General features: G+C 43.3%; 1 protein-coding gene across 2 annotated transcripts in view; it reads right to left on the bottom strand.

The window, feature by feature from the left end:
• Positions 1-613: 613 nt before the first annotated feature.
• Positions 614-21,086, bottom strand: part of aff2 (AF4/FMR2 family, member 2) — a 518,040-nt gene continuing 497,567 nt past the window's right edge. For both annotated transcript variants that reach the window (XM_078211764.1, XM_078211763.1), the window contains exons 20-21: positions 12,507-12,730; positions 614-9,439 (exon numbers count right to left, since the gene is read on the bottom strand). In XM_078211764.1, the coding sequence (XP_078067890.1) occupies positions 9,318-9,439; positions 12,507-12,730 (346 nt within the window). In that variant the 3' untranslated portion in view covers positions 614-9,317. The remainder of the gene's footprint in view (positions 9,440-12,506; positions 12,731-21,086) is intronic.

The following is a 21,086-nucleotide window of genomic DNA, read 5'->3' as shown; positions in this document are numbered from 1 at the left end:
TTAATCAAGAATCATCATTACTCCAAACTTGGGGCCTCGCCCTGGGCCACTCCAAGCTTCCCACAACTCTACATAGTTTCTTATTTATAGTGAATCAGCTGGTCAGCTATTACATCACTCTGTAATTGGTTCCATGGGTTACTGGGTCAGCTGACCCTTACATCTTGTTCCCATTGGTCACATTACATCCAATACAAAGTTGTCACTGGTTACATTCTAACATCCTCCGGGTGCTCCGGCTTCCTCCTGCAGTCTGAAAGACGTGCTGGTTAGGTGCATTGGCCATGCTGAATTCTCTCTCAGTGTACCAGAACAGGCGTTGGAGTGTGGTGACCAGAGGATTTCCACAGTAACTTCATTGCAGTGTTAATGTAAGCATACTTGTGACACTAATAAATAAGCTCAGGGCAAAGATAGTAGTTAACCCCGGGAAAGGCCAGAGCACCCTTGTAAGAAATCCCTGTTGCAACCTCTCACCCTCAAGATGCCATTCTCGAACAACCACCGAGACTTATTCATTGCTTAAATACAAATCAATCTCTGGGGTACACATGACTTGTAAGTAGTTACAGATAAATCTGTATGGAAAACATTGACAGGCATTTTTAAGAAAAAACAGTTTTATTGTAGTTCTTTATTATTCAACGCACTGGTCTTTAATTAAGCCCTCTTTGAGAGAAGCAATCATACCAGTTCATACAATTATTATTTATACCGAGACATTACATTTAAAAAGAACAAAAAATACCAATAACAGATTAATGTTTGTACATTTAGTATTAATGTTTCCAAATGAACAATACTAGTAACAAAAATGGATTAACTGTGCAACGCAGCTGAAATACAAAGCGAAACAGGCAGATTATATTTCATATTTAAGCCAAAGAAGTCAACCTCTCACAGCTATACAGAGATGAATCAATAGCTTAACATAATTACATTTTAACTCTCTGTACAAAAAAATTCATAACTTACCAAAAAAAAACATTTGTACAAGGATAGACAATAGCATGCCTGTCGAACAAAGTCAACTTTGTGACATTTGGATTGAAATATGTTAGTGAGTGTCTTTCGTTTCCTTAACCTTTACATTGGGTGAGTGCGCCCCTTCCCCACCCTTTGCCCAGTGGCAGCACGGCAGAAAAACAAATGGGACGGCTCTGCTCCAGCCTTTGGCGAGTCGCAAGTGCTGAAGCAAACCAACAGGCAACTCGTCGGATGTGGCAAGACGTAAGCTTGAACAATGGGGCAACGTGACAAAGCGAGACAGAGAGAACTGGGCTCGCCGGGATGTCCTTGAGAAAGTCTCTTTTGAGTAGGCAGTGCATTTATCAACATTTGGCAGTAACAAATCAGGAGGTGCGCTGATTCCTTTTTCAGAATGGAGTTTTGATGAGGAAAATTGAAAAAAAGGCTTGAAAAGGAAAGGCGTTATTTACAATGACTTGAGTGGAAATGCTTGATGAGACTAGCCCAATGCAGAAAAGGAATAATTTAACAATGGTAAGACTAATAGGCTTGATAATTCACACACTTTTCCAAAACTAATCAAAACCTGGCAGACATGGTTTAATGTCAGAAATTATCTGCTGATTCAACAGAGCATTTAATTTCACTAATAAATAAAATTTCCAACTTGTAGTTTTATTATATAAAATGTCTTCGGTCTGGTTTAAAAATGTAAGAAACACGAGTGCTTCAATATACCTCAAACATCACAATGAATGAAAATATTTTAAGATGTGAGCCTTGTTTTGCTACATTTCGTTATCTACAAGATGATATTATTAAAAATGGCCCCCGTCCTTGACGGTAACACAAAGCCCATACTGGCGACAAACCACTGAAGAACTTGCACACTTGGTCTCAGAACTCCTTCGCCCATTCAACATGATTTTATAAACCAGCTTTTGGAAAGCATTCCTGCTTTTGTTTACGAAGAGGTGATCCGTGACTCTCGCTCTTGCAGATGCCAACAGTGGTCAGCCTATGTGTGAAGTGCTCGTGCGAATCTCACAGAAAGAAGAATGTTCCGGCACCTCGAGTGAGCCCCTAAACTGAGGCCGGTCTGCCCTCCCAGGTGGGACGTAAATGATCCTGTGGCAATATTTCAAACAGGAGCAAGGTGTCCTGGCCAATATTTATCCCTCAATCATGCATCATAAAAACAAATTATCTGGTCATTGTCACATTGACACTTGTGGAGCGTTCGCAGAGGACAAGTTGACTGGCCTTGCTTTTCTACATTACAATAGTGACCGCACTTCAAAAGTGCTTCATTGGCTGCAAAGCACTTTGTGCTGCCCTGAGGTCATGAAAGGCGCTATATAAATGGAAGTTTTTCTTTTTGTCATACAGTTGCCTCCTGGTCTATTTTATATGAACTCTCTCCACAGCCATTTGCAGCTAGCTTATCCAGTTAATGGACAAGCTTTTTCACATTGCACCATAGGTAATGTTGAAATTTGGATTGTATTTTTGAAAATAGAACACACTCATTGAAAGGTGTTTCCCTTTTGGGTTGGTCTTACTTCAAGTCTTGTTAACTATCTAATCTATATAATTGTTAGGCGAAATATAAATACCCTGTACTATATTCTTTGTCCTATCAAAAAGACTTTCTGCATTTACTGTTTAATGTGCAATTCTGGCAACAGTAAATGGTTGCAGTTTGAACATAATATTAAGCACCTGAAGCTTCTGAAGGAATTCCTTACCAGTCAAGCTTGGAATTTTCATTACCCAATCTTTGATCCTTTGGAAGTTTAAGACACTATTTTTAGGATATATAATAATCCCTCTGATTTTAATGTTTCATTTCTAAGATTTGATTTGAACTATATTTGAGACACTTCTATTTTGGAATGCAATTAGCACTTAACCTTAAGAAAGTGGCGATCTTGTATTAGATCTAAATTCATCGGCACAAACCAGAACCACTGTGGCCACTTTCACAATACAACACATCACCTACAGTTTGTAATCTGACTACTGACCAGCCATATCCACATACTGACAGCTGTTGCAATTTTGAATACCTTTAAAAATGCCCTTACTTGCTTTGAAGCTGGAACACGATTGTCTTGAAGCCTGAACAAGAGAAACTAGGGTTTTTGTATTGCTTGTCACCCGAATACCAAGAAAGAATTCTAAAGAAAAAACCCATTCACCAGTCATTGGTACTTGCTGACCTCCCTTGACTCCGAATGCACCCATGTCTCAATCTCAGGCATCCCTCTGTGGCCTCTCCCTGTCCTTATCTCTCCAACCTTCTCCACCTAATACACCTCCAGTTCTGACCTCTCGCACACCCTCAATTCCAATCGAGCAAAATGTTGCAGATGCTGGAATCTGAAATAAAAACAATCAAGGCTGGAAAATCTCAGCAGCTCTGACGAAGGGTCATCCTGACTCAGAATGTTGGCTCTATTCTCTCCCTACAGAGGCTGTCAGACCTGCTGAGATTTTCCAGCATTTCCCAAAGCTCTTGGGGCTAAAGGGATCAAAGGATATGGGGGGAAGGTGGGGATCAGAATATTGAATTTGATGATCAGCAACAATCACAATGAATGGCGGAGCAGGCTTGAAGGGTAAAATGACCTATTCCTGCCTCTAGTTTCTATGTTTCTGTTTACGTCCTAATCCTAAACACTACATCATTGGCAGCCAGGCCTTTAGGTGGCCAAACCACAAACTCTGCAATTACCTCCCTAAAACTCCACAAACACCACTGCCTCTCTCTCCTTAAGCACTCTTTAAAGTCTTGACTGAACTTTTGTTTGCCTGTATTGATGTTTCCTTCTTTGACTCAGTATCAATTTTTCTTTTGATTCCATCCTTGAAGTACCTTGCGATGATCTTTCAGTGCAAAGGTAATATATAAATGATGCTTAAGTCTGATGATTCTGATGTGAATAACTCCTTAACTGCAATCGTTGGTAATGAACAGATAACAACTATGTCTCTGTGTGTTTTGATATACCCAGACCTTGAATTGGGAGTTTATTCTGCATCGCGATAGTGACATAGAAATTCTTATGTAATTTTAAACTCATGAGTATTATACATATACATAATTAGGATTTGTACTTTTTTTGCATGTACGGTTTAGAGGGGTGATTGTAATGGAAGTGATTTCATATTGAGCTTTTAATTATATGAAATGTCTTGCACTTATATAGTGCAAATTCAATATTGAATGTATTCAAGAGGTGGCTAGACATAGCACTTGGAGCAAATGGGATCAAAGATTATGGGGAGAAAGCAGGATTAGGCTACTGAGTTGGGTGATTAGCCATGATCATAGTGAATAGTAGAGCAGGCTTGAAGGGCCAAATGGCTTCCTCCTGCTCCTATCTTCTATGTTTCTAAATAGCAACAACGTTCCTAAGGTTTCAACATTTTGGACCACGTTCAATCAGTTTTGATGAGATATTATAAGGGGAATGATGAAAACATTATCAAGGCGTGAAGTTTTAAGGAGGCTTTTGAAAGAGGTTGGGATGAAAGAAACTAAAGGGTTTAGGGAGAGTGCAGGGAGAAGGTTATTGCCCTACTAGCTGTTGTAGAATGTAGGAAGGAGGAATCAAACTATGTTGGAACAACACAGGAAAAAAGAGGTTGCCAGTGGAAGGATCTGTGTTTGGGGACTTTGAGAAATGAGGAAACAGTGACATTCAGTGTGGCAGGGAGATAGTGGGGAGGGGATGGGTGGAGGAAATAGCTGTGCATGAAGTTATGGGAAAATTAGAATCCAATGAGGGATGTTGTGGATAAGGGATGAATGTTTGAAACCTTTGGAGATGTGCAGGATCGGATGTGGAGGAAATGTGCTCTGGACAAGTTGGGGCGGGATTTTATGACCTTGCTCAGGCAAGGCTTGTAAAATCCTGCTCGAGGTCAACAGAGAATTCCGTTCTGCGAGCCTTGCCCGCCCTGATTCCGGGGTGAGCGAGGCAGTAAAATTCCGGCCGTGGAGTTTGTGTCAGGTCCTCAGCAAGGAGAACATTAGCAGAACATTGAGCCTGTGTCTGCACTGTCGGGATTCTATAATTAGTCACGTTTAGCCTGAGGGATAACGACTGTGCGTGAGAGCTTCAGTGGCTTTGGAAGTGAGGTGAAGATGAAGGGGGCCACTTCTGTGCTGTCACCACTGAGCTTATGCATTTTCTCTCAAGATTCATCCTGCTCGGCGAGAGGGTCTGGCATTGAGAGCTAGAGTGCAGGGTTTCTGCTGGGAACTGAACAAGGTGTCCTTGGCCTCATCAAAGTTGAGCTGCCGATGGGTCTGGCTCATTTCCATCTTGGTATCAGACAGGTTACCAAACCAGAAAGCAAAGATCCTGAAACCAAGGTGGTGATAGAGTGAATAAAGCAGATTTGAAAAGCATATGTATGGGAAGTCTGACCCATGATCATAGATAATGTTCATGAAATGTCCTTACTCAGAAAGTGGTGGGAATGTGGAACTCATAAGTCGTTGAAATGAATAGCATTGATGCATTTAAGGGGAAGACAGAGAAACACATAATGGAGAATGGAATAGAAGGAAGTGTTGATAGGGTTAGAGGAAGAGGGTTGTGGAGCATGACTGGCATGGACTATCTGGGCTTGTTTCTGTGCTGTAGAATTCTATGTAATGTTTCCAAGAGATGGCCTCAAAATGAGCAATAGGAGGTGGCTAAAAGGATGGATGGAATGGTACCCAGAACAGAGGAGCAGATGGCAGTGTTGATGACAACTCGGCCTATTAGTGGCAATGAGTCAGGGGAGAGTCAAGGGAGAGGTTGGGAGAGTGACATTGAGAAAAGATTGAAATTTCACTCTCTTAGATTCCAAGACATGCCAATGAAGCAATTTACTTTTGAAAATTCTCCTTCACTTATTATTCCCTTTGTTAGCACATAATCAGTCAGTGGCATATGTGTTACATTTCAAAGCGCCATAATATCAGTTTGGAATGGTTCAAATAGCTCCCTCATGATATTACAATGTTGTCTTCATTACATGATAAAGCTGTTTAATTGTTTTTGCTTCATTAGACTTAAAAGTAACTTTTGAATACATTAGAATTAGTTTTTGGGATGACCTTTGAAAAAATTGCAGAAGGGAAGCAGAGGGATATTGAGTCTCTGCCCTTGTAAATAATACATTCCTCAATGAAATGTCCTATTTCTTCCACATTATGTCTCTCTCATTTAATACATTGTGTCCTGCCCAATGGGTCAAGCGTTTGTACACTGGAGTGCAAATAAGAAGCTGTTTCTAAGGCCAGTAACTGTCCGCCTCTTACAGCTGGACCTATTAGATGGTGATGTCCCTTTTCAATGACCAGACTCACATACCCTGAAATTAAAATGTCCTCCGGAGAGCTCTCCATCGGAGCCTGGGCAAAACTTGAGGCAAAGTCTTAACAGTTTGCTAGTTAATGGCTGAAGTACAGGGGGTTCAGTTGAGTATTTATAATGAGAAATTATGGGGTAACTATGGTTTTCCATAAAACTTGCCTAATTGCCTTCAGGAATCAGGCAGAATTCCCAAGAGTTTTCCCTGAAATTTGTTATGGTAGATAGTGTTACATGGTGGATGGAGAGGGTGCATTATCTGGCAGGTAAGGCAGTAGATTTGATGGTCTGTTCCTATCCTTCTTATCTGTTGGTCATACTAACAGAGCAACCAGAGCTATCATTTGTCCCCCACTTAATATGATTGAGCAACTTAAGCCCTCAGCTTGTCTTCCCCTGTCTAAATCTATCTGTAGCCTCTTAAGATAGAGTCATAGATGTCTACAGCACCGGAAAAGGCCCTTTGGTCCATCGATTCCATGCCGACCAAAGACAAACCACCCAACTATTCAAATCCCATTTTCCAATAGAGCATGAATCTGAAGTCAGTACAATTATATTGCAGTTGAGACATTTCTGAGGCAGTCCACTGAAACGTTTATTTTGTAGAATGACGGGACAGAAAGGATTCTCTTCGGCCCATCGTACCCGTGCTGGCTTTCTGAAAGAGCTAGCCGCGCGTCCCACTCCCTCGCTCTTTCCCCGCAGCCCTGCAGATATTTTCCGTTTAAAGCATATATCCATCTCACCAAACTGGATCTTTAAATCTCTGCCTCAAAGGTTAAGACAATAGCTGCTACAGCCACACTATCTCAGCATCAGAAGGAGGGAGTCAAGCCTTTTCACTGTACACCATACAATCTAGTTGACCCAGACTGGGATCACTTCACATAAGTACATTGTTTTGTTTCCTTCCAATATATTCACGTACATAAAAATAAATTAGGTCTGCCTGTCTCATGTCAGAAAGGCCCATGGTTTGGAAATAAATGATTGTGCAATGAGCGGCAATGGCGAGGAGCTATGCAGGTTCAATACTACATCTTTTTAAAAATAGCACTTATATCCAGGGAATGGAAAATACCAACGATTTGAGACTTGCCAATGATTCTGGCTGCAGGTTGTGTTGCTTCTGTCCCCGTAAGTTAGCTATCTCCTACTAAAACTTGGCTGTGCTTTCAAACGGTAATAAGGCACAGGCAGCTTTGCGTAACCGGATCTTTCTGATGTCTGCGTTTGAGAGATATGCGTATCATTAAAGTATCTGGCGTGAGTTTTTCTTTAAGATTCCGCTGCGTTGCATTTTTCTTTTGTAGCTCAACCAATATTGACATGTGATGGACATGACATGAATGATAATTGCACCTTTTACCAGATCCAGGCGAAGGAATGCTTTAAGGACAACTAAATGACACTTAATTCATAAGAAATGATATCGCATGTTACGATTCGAGCTATAATCGCCTCCAGCTGGCTACAAAACAAAACCTCAGATGAGATTCTTGTTAAGTGAGGAGGATTCCTTCTGCCCTTCATTTCAGTTGTTCTAAGCCAGGATTTTGATGGAACTTGGCATCACAGATCCTTGTCAGGTCTGCGCAGTCAGCTGGGAGAAAACTTTGATCCCTACACCGTGAGGCATCTGCGTATGAGCATTTGATGCTTCTTTCTGAACTTTCTCCATTATCAAGGTAAGGCGCCAATCCACATATCTGAAACAGTCCTTTCACCCGCTTAAAAAAAGCATTGAGGAACTCCGGATGAGAATGTTAAAGGTGAGTTACTTCTATAATGCAATTCCAAGCCCTTTCTTTTAACCCTTTCATTCAGAACCTTCGACCTTTGCACCTTCTCCCTCCTTTCTGTCCCCACCTTAAATTTTCAATTTGCAAATCATTTTATCTGCAGTGAGTGAGTTTTCTTTTTCCAAATTTGGTGGTGGGTTGATATGCGTTAACTCAAAAAACAAAAGGAATTGAGAGACTACAAAAGGAAAAGATCTCCTGGAATGGAAAATGAAAGATAGATGGATGTTTCCGATGATTTCGCCACGTGAATTTGAAAGGTGGATTCCCACCTTGGAGGATAAAAATGGCCTCAGTTTTTGGAGTCATCCTAATAAATGCTGAGGCTATGCCCATGGAATTCTTCCTTCACACACCAACTCGGTGTTAGGACTTGCATCCTAATAAATATTCTCAAAAAAAAGTGCTTGTGATCACAAATCTCTAAGGCATACCATACAACATGTAAGATGATGAGTTTTCACTCGATGGAAAACAGAAACAGAGCACTTCAATTTAATGCACAATTTTCCATTTCTACCTGTGTCGGCTTTTCTCTTCACTTCAAAAAGAAGGTACAAAATACAGAGTCAAATGACTCCACCTTTTACATGTCAGACTCGCAGTTTTGACCTTATGCCTCAGTCTGACCCCCTTCAGCAGTCTGTCACAAAGCAGCATGTCCTTCACATGGTCTGGGTTACCCAAAGTGCAAGAAAACGCAACGAGGAACTCTTCGGGAGCAATTCTTTTCGGGGTCGTCCAGCAGTAACTCAACCAGACTCGCTCCCCTCACGAGGCATTCCTTCTTTATCTCTCAGGCACTCTTTGTTTCCACCTCAAACGTGGCCCTCATTTGTCTTGACCCCTAGGCAGTGTAGAAGGCGGCGAAACGCCTCAGGACTCTGTCGTTCCAAAGATCGAAGAATTCGATGGAGTACAGTGGAAACAGACAAGCACAAAACGTGTGATGTTGGCGCTTTTTATTCTTTCGAAGTGCTAGGCAAGGCTCCTCTGACGGGAAGACCGTCAGCCAGCTCCATAACGTCGCCACGAGTCTGAAAGATAGCTGGAGGAGACACATCGGCGGTGACTCAATGTGGAGCCTTGGAGTGGCAGGGGTTCCACCAGTCGTGATCCTGGCAGAGGTAGAGATGGAAATGCAAAAAAGGAGCGCTTAGCACAGTCACTATAATAAATGAGCTTCTACCCTCAGCCAATGCAGTCCCTGTCGAGTGTACCGAACCAAGGTAGTCATGTTGCTGTGCTGTGTTAATGGTCCCATCAGTGTGTCCAGCTCATGGAAAAAATCTGCAATGAAGAACAGGTGAACAATGAAGTGTCACTCTCACACATACTTAGAACAAATTGCAATCCAAAATGCCCCTGAAATCTCATAAGCCCCCAAGAAATTACAAAGGGTTGTAAACGTAGCCTAGTCTATCACAAAAACCAGTTTCCCATCCATTGACTCCGTCCACACTTCCCACTGCCTTGGCAAAGCAGCCAGCATAACTGAAAACCCCACGCACCCCGGACATTCTCTCTTTTGCCTTCTTCCGTCAGGAAAAAGATACAAAAGTCTGAGGACATGTACCAACCGACTCAAGAACATCTTCTTCCCTGCTGCCATTAGACTTTTGAATGGACCTAGCTCATATGAAGCTGATCTTTCTCGACATCCTATCTGTGACTGTAACACTCCATTCTGCATCCTCTCCTTTCCCTCTCCCCTTTATACTCTAGGAATGGTATGCTTTGTCTGTATAGCTCAAGAAACAATACTTTTCACATATTCATATGTGACAACAATAAATCAAATCAAATCAAATCAATAAAGGTGATGTAGTTAAACACCATTATTGTAATAGTATTTTACTATTGTTACATTTACCTTCATTACCTGGTAGGCTGCTTTATTTTAAAATCCTTCTCTAAGACAGATCATGTTTACACCTTGTGAATCTCTCTGATGTTGCACTTTACAACTAATTTGCAATTATTTGCATCTAATAAAATATATTTGATCGATATTATCTCGTGTTAATTCTCAGAGCAGGAGTTGATATCATTGAGCCTTAACTGCTGTGCAAACAACATTACTCATCTATAATATGCCTTGATAGAAAACCTCTTAACTTTAAACTTTTAATTAAATATCACAAACAACCGCTCAAGTGCTTTACATGTTCAAGCATAATTTGGTTGGAATTCATTTTTTTTTTAATGAGATTTAAATCCCATTTCACTCGCTGGGCTGGGACTGGAGTGATTCACTGAAACAGAATTCATCTGACCTGTGGGAAGCACAACTGAAACAGGAGATTATACCTCTGACATCCAAATGGTCCCAAAGAAATACTGAGAGGGCTGTGTCAGTGTAATATTCCAAGTAACAAATTTCAAATCAAAAATGTTTTCTATTTAAAAAATATGAATTAGACGTTTGAGTTTATTTTAATTTTTTTGATTCAAAATGCAAAGGTGAGAACAATCTTTAAATCAAGTAAAATAAAGTTAATTTATTAGTATTACAAGAAAGGCTTTCATTAACACTGCAATGAAGTTGCTGTGAAAATCCCCAGGTCGCCATACTCTGGTGCTTGTTTGGATCAATGCATCTGACCAGCACATCTTTCAGATCATGGGAGGAAACCGGAGCACCTGGAGGAAACCCGCACAGACATGGGGAGAATGTGCAAACTCCACACAGTGACCCAAGCCGGGAAACGAACCTGGGTCCCTGGCTCTGTGAGGCAGCCATGCTAACCACTGTACCACCGTGCCGCCCAAATCAAAGTTAAATCTGAGTGAGGTTGAACAAAACTGTTGTATTGGTGTTATATTTGATCCTGAGATGAGCTTCTCACCATATATTCATACCAACGTAGAATCATAGAATCCCTACAGTGCAGAAGGAGCCCATTCGGCCCATCGAATCTGCACCGACCACAATCCTGCCCAGGCCCTATTTCTGTAATCCCACATGTTTACCCTCGCTCGTCCCCTGACACTGGAGTCAATTTAGCATGGCCAATCAGCCTAACCTGCACATCTTTGGACTGTGGGAGGAAACCGGAGCACCCGGAGGAAACCCTCGCAGACACGGGGAGAATGTGCAAACTCCACACAGACAGTGACCCAAGCTGGGAATTGAACCCGGGTCCCTGGCGCTGTGAGGCAGCTGTGCTAACCACTGTGCCACCGTGCCGCCCTTCTGAATCAAATCTCCCAGCTGGTCTAGACTCGATGGGCGGAATGGCCTCCTTCTGCACTTTAGGGATTTCATGGTTGTGTAGGGATTCTAAAACTGATTATTTCTACCTTCATAACATTTCCTAACTCCGTCTCTGTCTCAACCCATCTCCTGCTGAAACCTTCATTTATGCCTTTGTCCCCTTTAGACTTGACAATTCCAATGCACTCCTGGCTGCTCTTTCATGGCCTGCTCCCTGTAAATCTGACGCCATCCAAAAATCTCTTCTCTCTGTCTTACTTGAGCCAGGTCTTGATTTTTTTCCTCAGGGGCTCCTTCTAGACTCTCTCCCACCAGAGGAAGTAGCTCCTCTACACCTATCCTCTCAGATCCATTTTAAAGACCTCAAGCCGATCACTCCTCAATCTCCTCTATTCATGGGAATACAAATTTTTTTCAGTTCTCTGCCTGGTGGCAGGTCCGACCCAGAGTGCCGTGACCTCCACTACGGGTAGGACAAGGAGAAGGGACCCCAATCAATCTCACCTGAAACAGGGATTGAACTCCATGCTCTTGGGATCAGTCTGATCCCCACTGGCCATCCATCCAACTGAGCCAACCAGGCCCTGTAGGAAGTCAGTGTTGCTGCAGCGACTTACATTTTCACATGCATGTTGCAGCTTGGAGCTATGGATAGTCGAGGGTCCAGTTTCTTTCCATCACTTGGCTGACCAGGAACTTTCTCCTTCCATCGGTGTGTGCTGGAAGGATTGACAGGTTGATACTCAACGGGCGGGATTTTCCGGCCGCGTTCGTCCCAAAACCGGAGAATCCCGCCCAAGACCTTTGTATGGTCCACCCTCCGCCCACTACGATTCCCGTGGCGGGCAGGACAGGAAAATTCCCCCCAACTTGTTTGGCCACATTATGGACGCACCTTCCTTGGTCATCAGGTCCTGGAGTGGGACTTGAACCCAGAGATTTTGGCTCAAAGGCCCTAACGCTACCCATAAGGCCTTAATTTTATGCAGTTAATCATTATAATTTATCCCCTCGATCACTCTGATGCTACTGCATCAATACATTTCTTGCTGGGGGCTGTACCCACAACTGAGTACGGCACATATTAATAGGAAACACATACATCGCTTCAGCAATAACAGAGTTATGAAGGAGCCTGACCTCTATTCTCTCTGGCCAGCTTGTCAGCCGTGTCCCAGTGCTCGTAACTCCTGAGGATGTTGTTGGTGATGTTGACGTGGCTGGCAGCCATGTGGTGGATCCGTTGCGGAATGCTGATGGTTGCTGAGGGTGAGGAGCCGGTCGTACTCGTGTAACTCCCGTGGGAACCAACTGAGCTGACAGGAGACGGACTGGGAGACAGCGGGGAGGCTGTTCCTGTGGTTCTGCAGGAAGGGAAATAGAAAATATATCATAGTCTGAGTTTGCCAAGCAGGTTCTCCTTCCCTTGGGATGTGGCGGTGGCTGGCAAGGCTAGCGTTCACCGCGCATCCCAAATTGGCCTTGAGAAGGTGCTGGTGAGCTGCCTTCTTGAACCGCAGGTGTAGGTGCACCCACAGTGCTGTTAGGAAGGGTGTTCCAGGATTTTGACACAGTGACAGTAAACACAATTGCAAGTCAGGTGGCGTGTGGCATGAAGAGAAGTTTGGAGTCAGTGGCGATGTACCTCTGCTATCCATGTCCTTCAAAGTGGCGGCGTTTTCAGGTTTGGGAAGGGCTGTTGTGGTGACAGGATTTTTTTTGTTCATTCATGGGATGTGGGTGTCGCTCGCTGAGACAGCATTTATTGCACATCCCTCATGACTTGCTTGGCCATTTCAGAGAGCAGTTAAGAGTCAACCACAGCACTCTAGGTCTGGGGTCATGTGTAGGCCAGACCAGGTAAGGATGGGTTTTTATGACAATTGACAATGGTTTCATGGTCATCATTGGACTTTTAATTCCAGATTTTTATTGGATTCAAATTTCATCATCTGCCATGGTGGGATTTGAACCTAGATCCCCAGAGCATTACCCTGGATCTCTGGATTACTAGTCTAGTGACAATACCACTATGCCACTACTTCACCATTTGATTTGAGATGTTAAACTGAGGCCCCTTCTGCCCTCTGAGGTCGAGGTCAAAGGTTTCAGGGTGCTATTTTGAAGAGGGGGTATGTTATCTCTGGTGTCCTTGTCAATCTTTATCCCTCAACCAACATCACTAACACACACAGTCTGATCGTTATCACTATGGGATCTTGCTATGTGCAAACTGGCTGCGACGCTTCCTACAGTATGACTACACTTCAAAAAGTACTGATTGGTTGCAAAATGTTTTGGGACCTCCTGTGGTTGTGAAAGTGGCTGTGTAAATACAAGTCCTTTGTTCTTTAAGTGACATCGGAAAGACAAAAAAGTGACCCCAATGTGGCCGGGTCACGAATAACTTCGGCAAAGCAAATAGAATCCTACAGTGCAGAAGCAGGCCATTTAGCCCATTGAGTCTGCACCAACCACAATCCCACCCAGGCCCTATCCCCATAACCCCATGCATTTCCCTAGCTAGTCCCCCTGACACTAAGGGGCAATTTAGCATGGGCAATCCACCTAACTCCACACATCTTTGGACTTTGGGAGGAAACCAGAGCACCTGGAGGCAACCCACGCATACATGGGGAGAACGTGCAAGCTCCACGCAGACAATGACCCAAGCCAGGAATCGAACCCGGGTCCCTGGCACTGTGAGGCAGCAGTGCTAACCACTGTGCCGCCCCAATCACTTGATGAGAAATTTGCAAGCAAATCAAGCAAGTCTTCAGCATCAGCAGCAGAGGCGATGTGGCCTGGGAGAAGGTGTGGATGAACTCACGGGGTTGGCCAGAGGGTGGAAACGGGGACATGGTGGACAGACCGAGAGGTAATCCATGGAGAGAAAGCCTATCGACTGATGCAAATCCAGCTTGCTCATGTCCTTGTAAACTTGATGTAATTAGGAAACAAACAGCCATGTAGGAGGAAGCAGATGGTGCTGAACCTGTAGGCAGTCCTTTTGTTCACTATGTCAGTGGGTTGCTCTGGTGATCAATACATTAAGCAGCTTGGGAGAACTCAGAGGAGTTTGATTAACACCGTGATGTATGATTTTATTTTATGAATCAATCAGAGTTCTGTTATTTCCATTCATAATAATTACACTCCATCCCTTCTTATTGGCTCTGACAGGAGCCTAGGATGAATGTTATATTGAAAAACATTTAGACCAGATTAAATCCAGCTAAATTCTCAGTCATCATTACAATCACCGAGCTTCGTAAAAGTGGCGGCTATTTACCGATCAACCGATCAACCGTGACCCGGATTGCTTTCAAAGGAGATCCTAACATCTATCAATAAAATATGCACCAGTCTTTCAGCAAATGTAAACATTGTGACTCGGAGTCTAAAGGTCGATATTAAATTGAAAGATGGAACTCAGGAGGTGAGTAAATCACATTAACTGTTGACAATTCTCCTTTATCGGAGGTAGCCTGTTACTGCAAGGTTATAGAAATTCCCAGGACAGGAGGGGAAAATGAAATGATTGCATGTTAAGTATAAAAACAATTGTGAGTGGAAGTGGCGTGGGACATGTGGTCGTATCCCGAGAACAATGGCCTCAGCTCCCATTGAACTCAAAGCCGCAGGCAGCTGAGAAAGGCAGCTTGATTCATAGGACCAGAGATTCCAGTAATATAAAGAACAAAGAACGGTACAGCACAGGAACAGGCCCTTCGGCCCTCCAAGCCTGCGCCGATCACATTGTCCTATCTAAACCAACCGCTTGTATCCCTCTATTCCCCGTCTGTTCATGTGCCTATCCAAATAAGTCTTAAATGTCGCTAACATATCTGCCTCAACCACTTCACTTGGCAGTGCATTCCAGGCCCCCACTATCCTCTGTAAAAACCTTGCCCCTCACATCTCCACTGAACCTTTCCTCCCTTACCTTGAACCCCTTGCAATTGTCATTTTTGCCCTGGGAAAAACCTTCTAATGTTTACTAAGGAGGTTGAATCTCTTGTGAAGAGGAAGAAGGAGACTTATGTTAAGATGAGACGTGAAGGCTCAGTTAGGGCACTTGAGAGTTACAAGTTAGCCAGGAAGGACCGAAAGAAAGAGTTAAGAAGAGCCAGGAGGGGACATGAGAAGTCTTTGGCAGGTAGGATCAAGGAAAACCCTAAAGCTTTCTATAGGTATGTCAGGAGTAAAAGAATGACAAGGGTAAGATTAGGGCCAGTCAAGGACAGGAGTGGGAAGTTGTGCGTGGAGTCTGAAGAGATAGGAGAGGCACTAAATGAATATTTTTTGTCGGTATTCACACTGGAGAGGGACAGTGTTGTTGAGGGGAGTACTGAGATGCAGGCTGTTGGACTGGATGGGATTGATGTTCATAAGGAGGAGGTGTTAGCAATTCTGGAAAGGTAAAAATAGATAAGTCCCCTGGGCCGGATGGGATTTATCCTAGGATTCTCTGGGAGGCTAGAGAGGAGATTGCAGAGCCTTTGGCTTTGATCTTTGTGTTGTCATTGTCTACAGGAACAGTGCCAGAAGACTGGAGGATAGCAAATGTTGTCCCCTTGTTCAAGAAGGGGAGTAGGGACAACCCTGGTAATTATAGACCGGTGAGCCTTACTTCTGTTGTGGGCAAAGTATTGGAAAGGATTATAAGAGATAGGATTTATAATCACCTAGAAAGGAATAATTTGATTAGGGATAGTCAGCACGGTTTTGTGAAGGGTAGGTCGTGCCTCACAAACCTTATTGAGTTCTTTGAGAAGGTGACCAAAGAGGTGGATGAGGGTAAAGCGGTTGATGTGGTGTATATGGATTTCAGCAAAGCGTTTGATAAGGTTCCCCATGGTAAGCTTTTACAGAAAATACGGACACATGGGATTGAGGGTGATTTAGTGGTTTGGATCAGGAATTGGCTAGCTGTAAGAAAACAAAGGGTGGTGGTTGATGGGAAATATTCATCCTGGAGTTCAGTTACTAGTGGTGTACCGCAAGGATCTGTTTTGGGGCCACTGCTGTTTGTCATTTTTATTAATGACTTAGATGAGGGCGTGGAAGGATGGATTAGTAAATTTGCGGATGACACTAAAGTCGGTGGAGTTGTAGACAGTGCGGAGGGAAGTGGCAGGTTACAGAGGGACATAGATAAGCTGCAGAGCTGGGCTGAGAGGTGGCAAATGGAGTTTAATGCGGAAAAGTGTGAGGTGATTCACTTTGGAAGGAGTAACAGGAATACAGAGTACTGGGCTAATGGTAAGATACTTGGTAGTGTAGATAAACAGAGGGATCTGGGTGTCCATGTGCATAGATCCCTGAAAGTTGGCACCCAGGTTGATAGGGTTGTTAAGAAGGCGTACGGTGTGTTAGCTTTTATTGGTAGAGGGATTGAGTTTCAGAGCCAGGAGGTCATGCTGCAACTGTACAAAACTCTGGTGCGGCCGCATTTGGAGTATTGTGTACAGTTCTGGTTGCTGTATTATAGGAAAGATGTGGAAGTGTTGGAAAGGGTGCAGAGGAGATTTACCAGGATGTTGCCTGGTATGGTGGGAAAATCGTATGAGGAAAGGCTGAGGGGCTTGAGGTTGTTTTCGTTAGAAAGAAGAAGGTTAAGAGGTGACTTAATAGAGGCATACAAGATGATCAGAGGATTAGATAGGGTGGATAGTGAGAGCCTTTTCCTCGCATGGTGTTGGCTAGCATGAGGGGACATAGCTTTAAATTGAGGGGTGAGAGATATAGGACAGATGTTAGAGGTAGGTTCTTTACTCAGAGAGTAGTAAGGGCATGGAATGCCCTGCCTGCAGCAGTGGTGGAGTCGTCAACGTTGAGAGCGTTCAAGTGGTTATTGGATAAACATATGGATGATATTGGAATTGTGTAGATTAGAGGGGCTTTAGATTGGTACCACTGGTCGGCGCAACATCACTGCGCTGTAATGTTCTATGTTCTATGTTTACCCTATCTGTACCCCTCATAATTTTATAAACTTCCACCAGGTCGCCCCTCAGCATTCGTCTTTCCAGGGAGAACAATCCCAGATTATTCAATCTCTTCTCATAGCTAATACCCTGCATACAAGGCAACATCCTGGTAAACCTTTTCTGTATTCTCTCCAAAGCCTCCACATCCTTCTGGTAGTGTGGCGACCAGAATTGGACACAGTGTTCCAAATGTGGCTCAATCAACATTTTATTTAACTGTAACACAATTTGCCAACTTTTATACTCGATGCCCCATCCGATGAAGGTAAGCATGCCGTATGCTTTCTTCACTACCTGTTCCACCTGTGCTGCTACTTTTAAGGATCTGTGGACCTGCACGCTCAGATCTCTCTGTGTGTCTACGCTCCTGATGGTTCTGCCATTTATTTTATAGCTCCCACCTGAATTGGATCTACCAAAATGCATCACCTCACATTTGTCAGGATTAAATTCCATCTGCCATTTCTCTGCCCAATTTTCTAGCCTATCTATATTCTGCTGTATTCTCTGACAATCTTCATCACTGTCTGCAAGTCCGCCAATCTTAGTATCATCCGCAAACTTGCTAATCAGACCAACTACATTTTCTTCCAAGTCATTTATATATTATATACAGCAGAGGTCCCATCACTGATCCCTGCGGAACACCACTAGTTACAGCCCTCCATTCAGAAAAACATCCTTCCATCGCTACTCTCTGTCTTTTATGGCCAAGTCAGTTCTAAACCTATCTAGCTAGTTCATCCCTGATCCCATGAGATTTAATCTTTTGCACCAGCCTGCCAAGAGGGATGTTGTCAAATGCTTTACTGAAGTCCATGTAGACAACATCCAAAGCCCTTCCCTCATCAATCATTTTTGTCACCTCATCAAAAACTCACTTGAATCAGTGAGACATGACCTCCCTTGTACAAAACCATGCTGTCTGCCACTAATAAGACCATTCTGTTCCAAATGTGTATAGATCCTAACTCTAAGAATCTTCTCCAACAATTTCACTATCACTGACGTCAAGCTCACTAGTCAATAACTACCCGGGTTATCCTTGCTACCCTTCTTAAATAACGGAACAACATTGGCTATCCTCCAAACCTCTGGGACCTCACCAGTGGCGGACGAGGAAACAATAATTGCAAACTGATGACATACACCATCATTAATATGTAAATCATCCACCAATTTATGCTGAAGGAGAGATAACGCAAACCAGCCTCCCATCCATTGACTCTGTCTACATTCCTGCTGCCTCGGAAAAGCAGCCAGCATAATTAAGGACCCCACGCACCCTGGACATTCTCTTTTCCACCTCCTTCCAATGGGAAAAAGATACAAAAATCTGAAGTCACGTACCAACCGACTCAAAAATAGCTTCTTCCCAGCTGTCATCAGACTTTTGAATGGACCTACCTTGTATTAAGCTGATCTTTCTCTACACCCTAGCTATGACTGTAACACTACATTCTCCACACTCTCCTTTTCTTCTCCCCTATGCACTCTATGAATGGTATGCTTTGTCTGTGTAGCGCATGAGGAACAATACTTTTCACTGTATCCCAATACATGTGGCAATAATAAATCAAATCAAATCAAACCAAATACACTGTGATGCAAATCACCACAAGCTGCTGGACATTTGCCACTGCTCCACTGTTAACTTTGCAAAAACAGCCTCGTGCCCTTAACCTCCCTGTGGGTTTCATGAGGTTGCTGCATTGGAACATTCTTTGTCCATTCGACACACCACAGAATGTTAACTGGACCAGCCAAATAAAATAGTGTAGCTGCAAGAGCAGTTCAGAAACTGGAAATTTTGTAGTGGGTGACTCATCTCCTGATTCCCCAACTCCTGTCCACCATCTACAAGGCACAAGTCAGGAGTGTGATGGAACACTCCCCACTTGCCTGGATGGGTGCGGCTCCAACAAAACTCAAGAAGGTCGACACCATCCAAGACAAAGCAGCCCATTTGATCAGCACCCCTTCCACCACCTTCAACATTCACTCCCTCCACCACCCACGCACAGTAGCTGCTGTGCGTCCCAGCCACAAAACGCACTGCAGCAACTCAACAAGGATTCTTCGACAGCACCTTCCAAACCTGCAAGCTCTACCACCTGGAAGAACAAGGGCAGCAGATGCATGGAAACACCACCACCTGCAACTTATCCTCTAAGTCATTCACCATCCTGTCCTGGAACAATATTGCCACTTCTTCACCAATACTGGGTTAAAATCCCTGATCTCTTTGTGAATGTACCTACACAACATGGACTGCAGCAGTTCAAGAAGACAGCTCACCACCACTTTCTCAGGGGAAATTAGGAATGGACAATAAATGTTGATCTAACTAGCGGTGCTCAGATCCTATAAACGAATAACTAAAAACTCATGCAATGAACGTCTTGAATTCCTTTTTAACAGCTGTTAAAAATTACAAATCAACTTCTCCTGCCTCGGGAATTTTCACAGTAACTTCATTGCAGCATTAATGTTAGCCTACTTGTGACACTAATAAATAAATAAAATTAATAAATAAAATAGAAAGTGAGCCATCAAAAGTAAAAGTTTATTTATTAGTCACAAGTAGTCTTATATTAACACTGCAATGAAGTTACTGTGAAAATTCCCTTGCTGCCACATTCCGCCGCTTGTTCGGGTACACTGAGGGAGAATTTATCATGGCCAATGCACCTAACCAGCATGTCTTTGGACTATGGGAGGAAACCGGAGCACCCAGAGGAAACCCAAGCAGACATGGGGAGAACGTGCAAACTCCACACAGACAGTGACCCAAGCCGAGAATTGAACTCAGTTCCCTGGCGCTGTGAGGTAGCAGTGTTAACCACTGTGCCACCATGTCGCCCCACACTATATTTGTGAGGTCTCATTCTGTGGGGTAGTGGATTTCATTCAGAGATTTCATGAATGTTAAATTTTAATTTTTTCATTGTTACTTTCTAACTTTCTTTTTATTTCTTAATCCAATCCTTCTTTCCCTCTCTTCCCTCTCTGCAGCTGATTTGACATTTACTTCATTCCCTCCAACCTATTCTCATTCTTCATGGATGTGTTTTTGAATCATTTCAATCTCATTTGTCAGTGAGGTAGACTATTGGCCCCATGGTTCACCAAGGGTCGCTGAGGGAGGTTTCCCTCCGCAAGCCATCGCTAACTCGCAATTCCAACAGGCTTGTGAGGAAAAAAATGTTCATCACTGGACATGCATGAACAAAAAAAGTCTTGCATTTCTACAGCACATTTCATAATTACCAGATGTCTCAAAGTGCTTTACAGCCGATGAAGTATGTTTTGAAATGTAGTTACTGTTGTAATGTAGAAACATGATGCGCTGAGCAAACTCCCACTAATAGCAATATAATAATAACCAGGTAATCTGTTTTTCATGATGAGGATTGAGGGATAAATATTGGTCAGTGCGCCAGGAAAAACTCAAACAAAAACAGAAAATTGCTGGAAAATCTCAGCAGGTCTGACAGCATCTGTGGAAAGGGAATAGAGCCAACGTTTCAAGTCCGGATGACCCTTTGTCAGAGCTCTGATGAAGGATCATCTAGACACAAAACATTGGCTCTACTCTCTCCCCACAGATGCTGTCAGACTTGCTGAGATTTTCCAGCATTTTTCTGTTTTTGTTTCAGATTCCAGCATCCGCAGTATTTTGCGTTTACCACGAATAACCTCCCTGCTCTTCTCCAAATTGGTGCCG

The sequence above is a fragment of the Mustelus asterias genome, chromosome 4 (genome assembly GCF_964213995.1).
Source record: "Mustelus asterias chromosome 4, sMusAst1.hap1.1, whole genome shotgun sequence".
In the NCBI taxonomy this organism is placed as follows: domain Eukaryota; kingdom Metazoa; phylum Chordata; class Chondrichthyes; order Carcharhiniformes; family Triakidae; genus Mustelus; species Mustelus asterias.
This window is presented reverse-complemented; position numbering and strand designations above follow the sequence as displayed.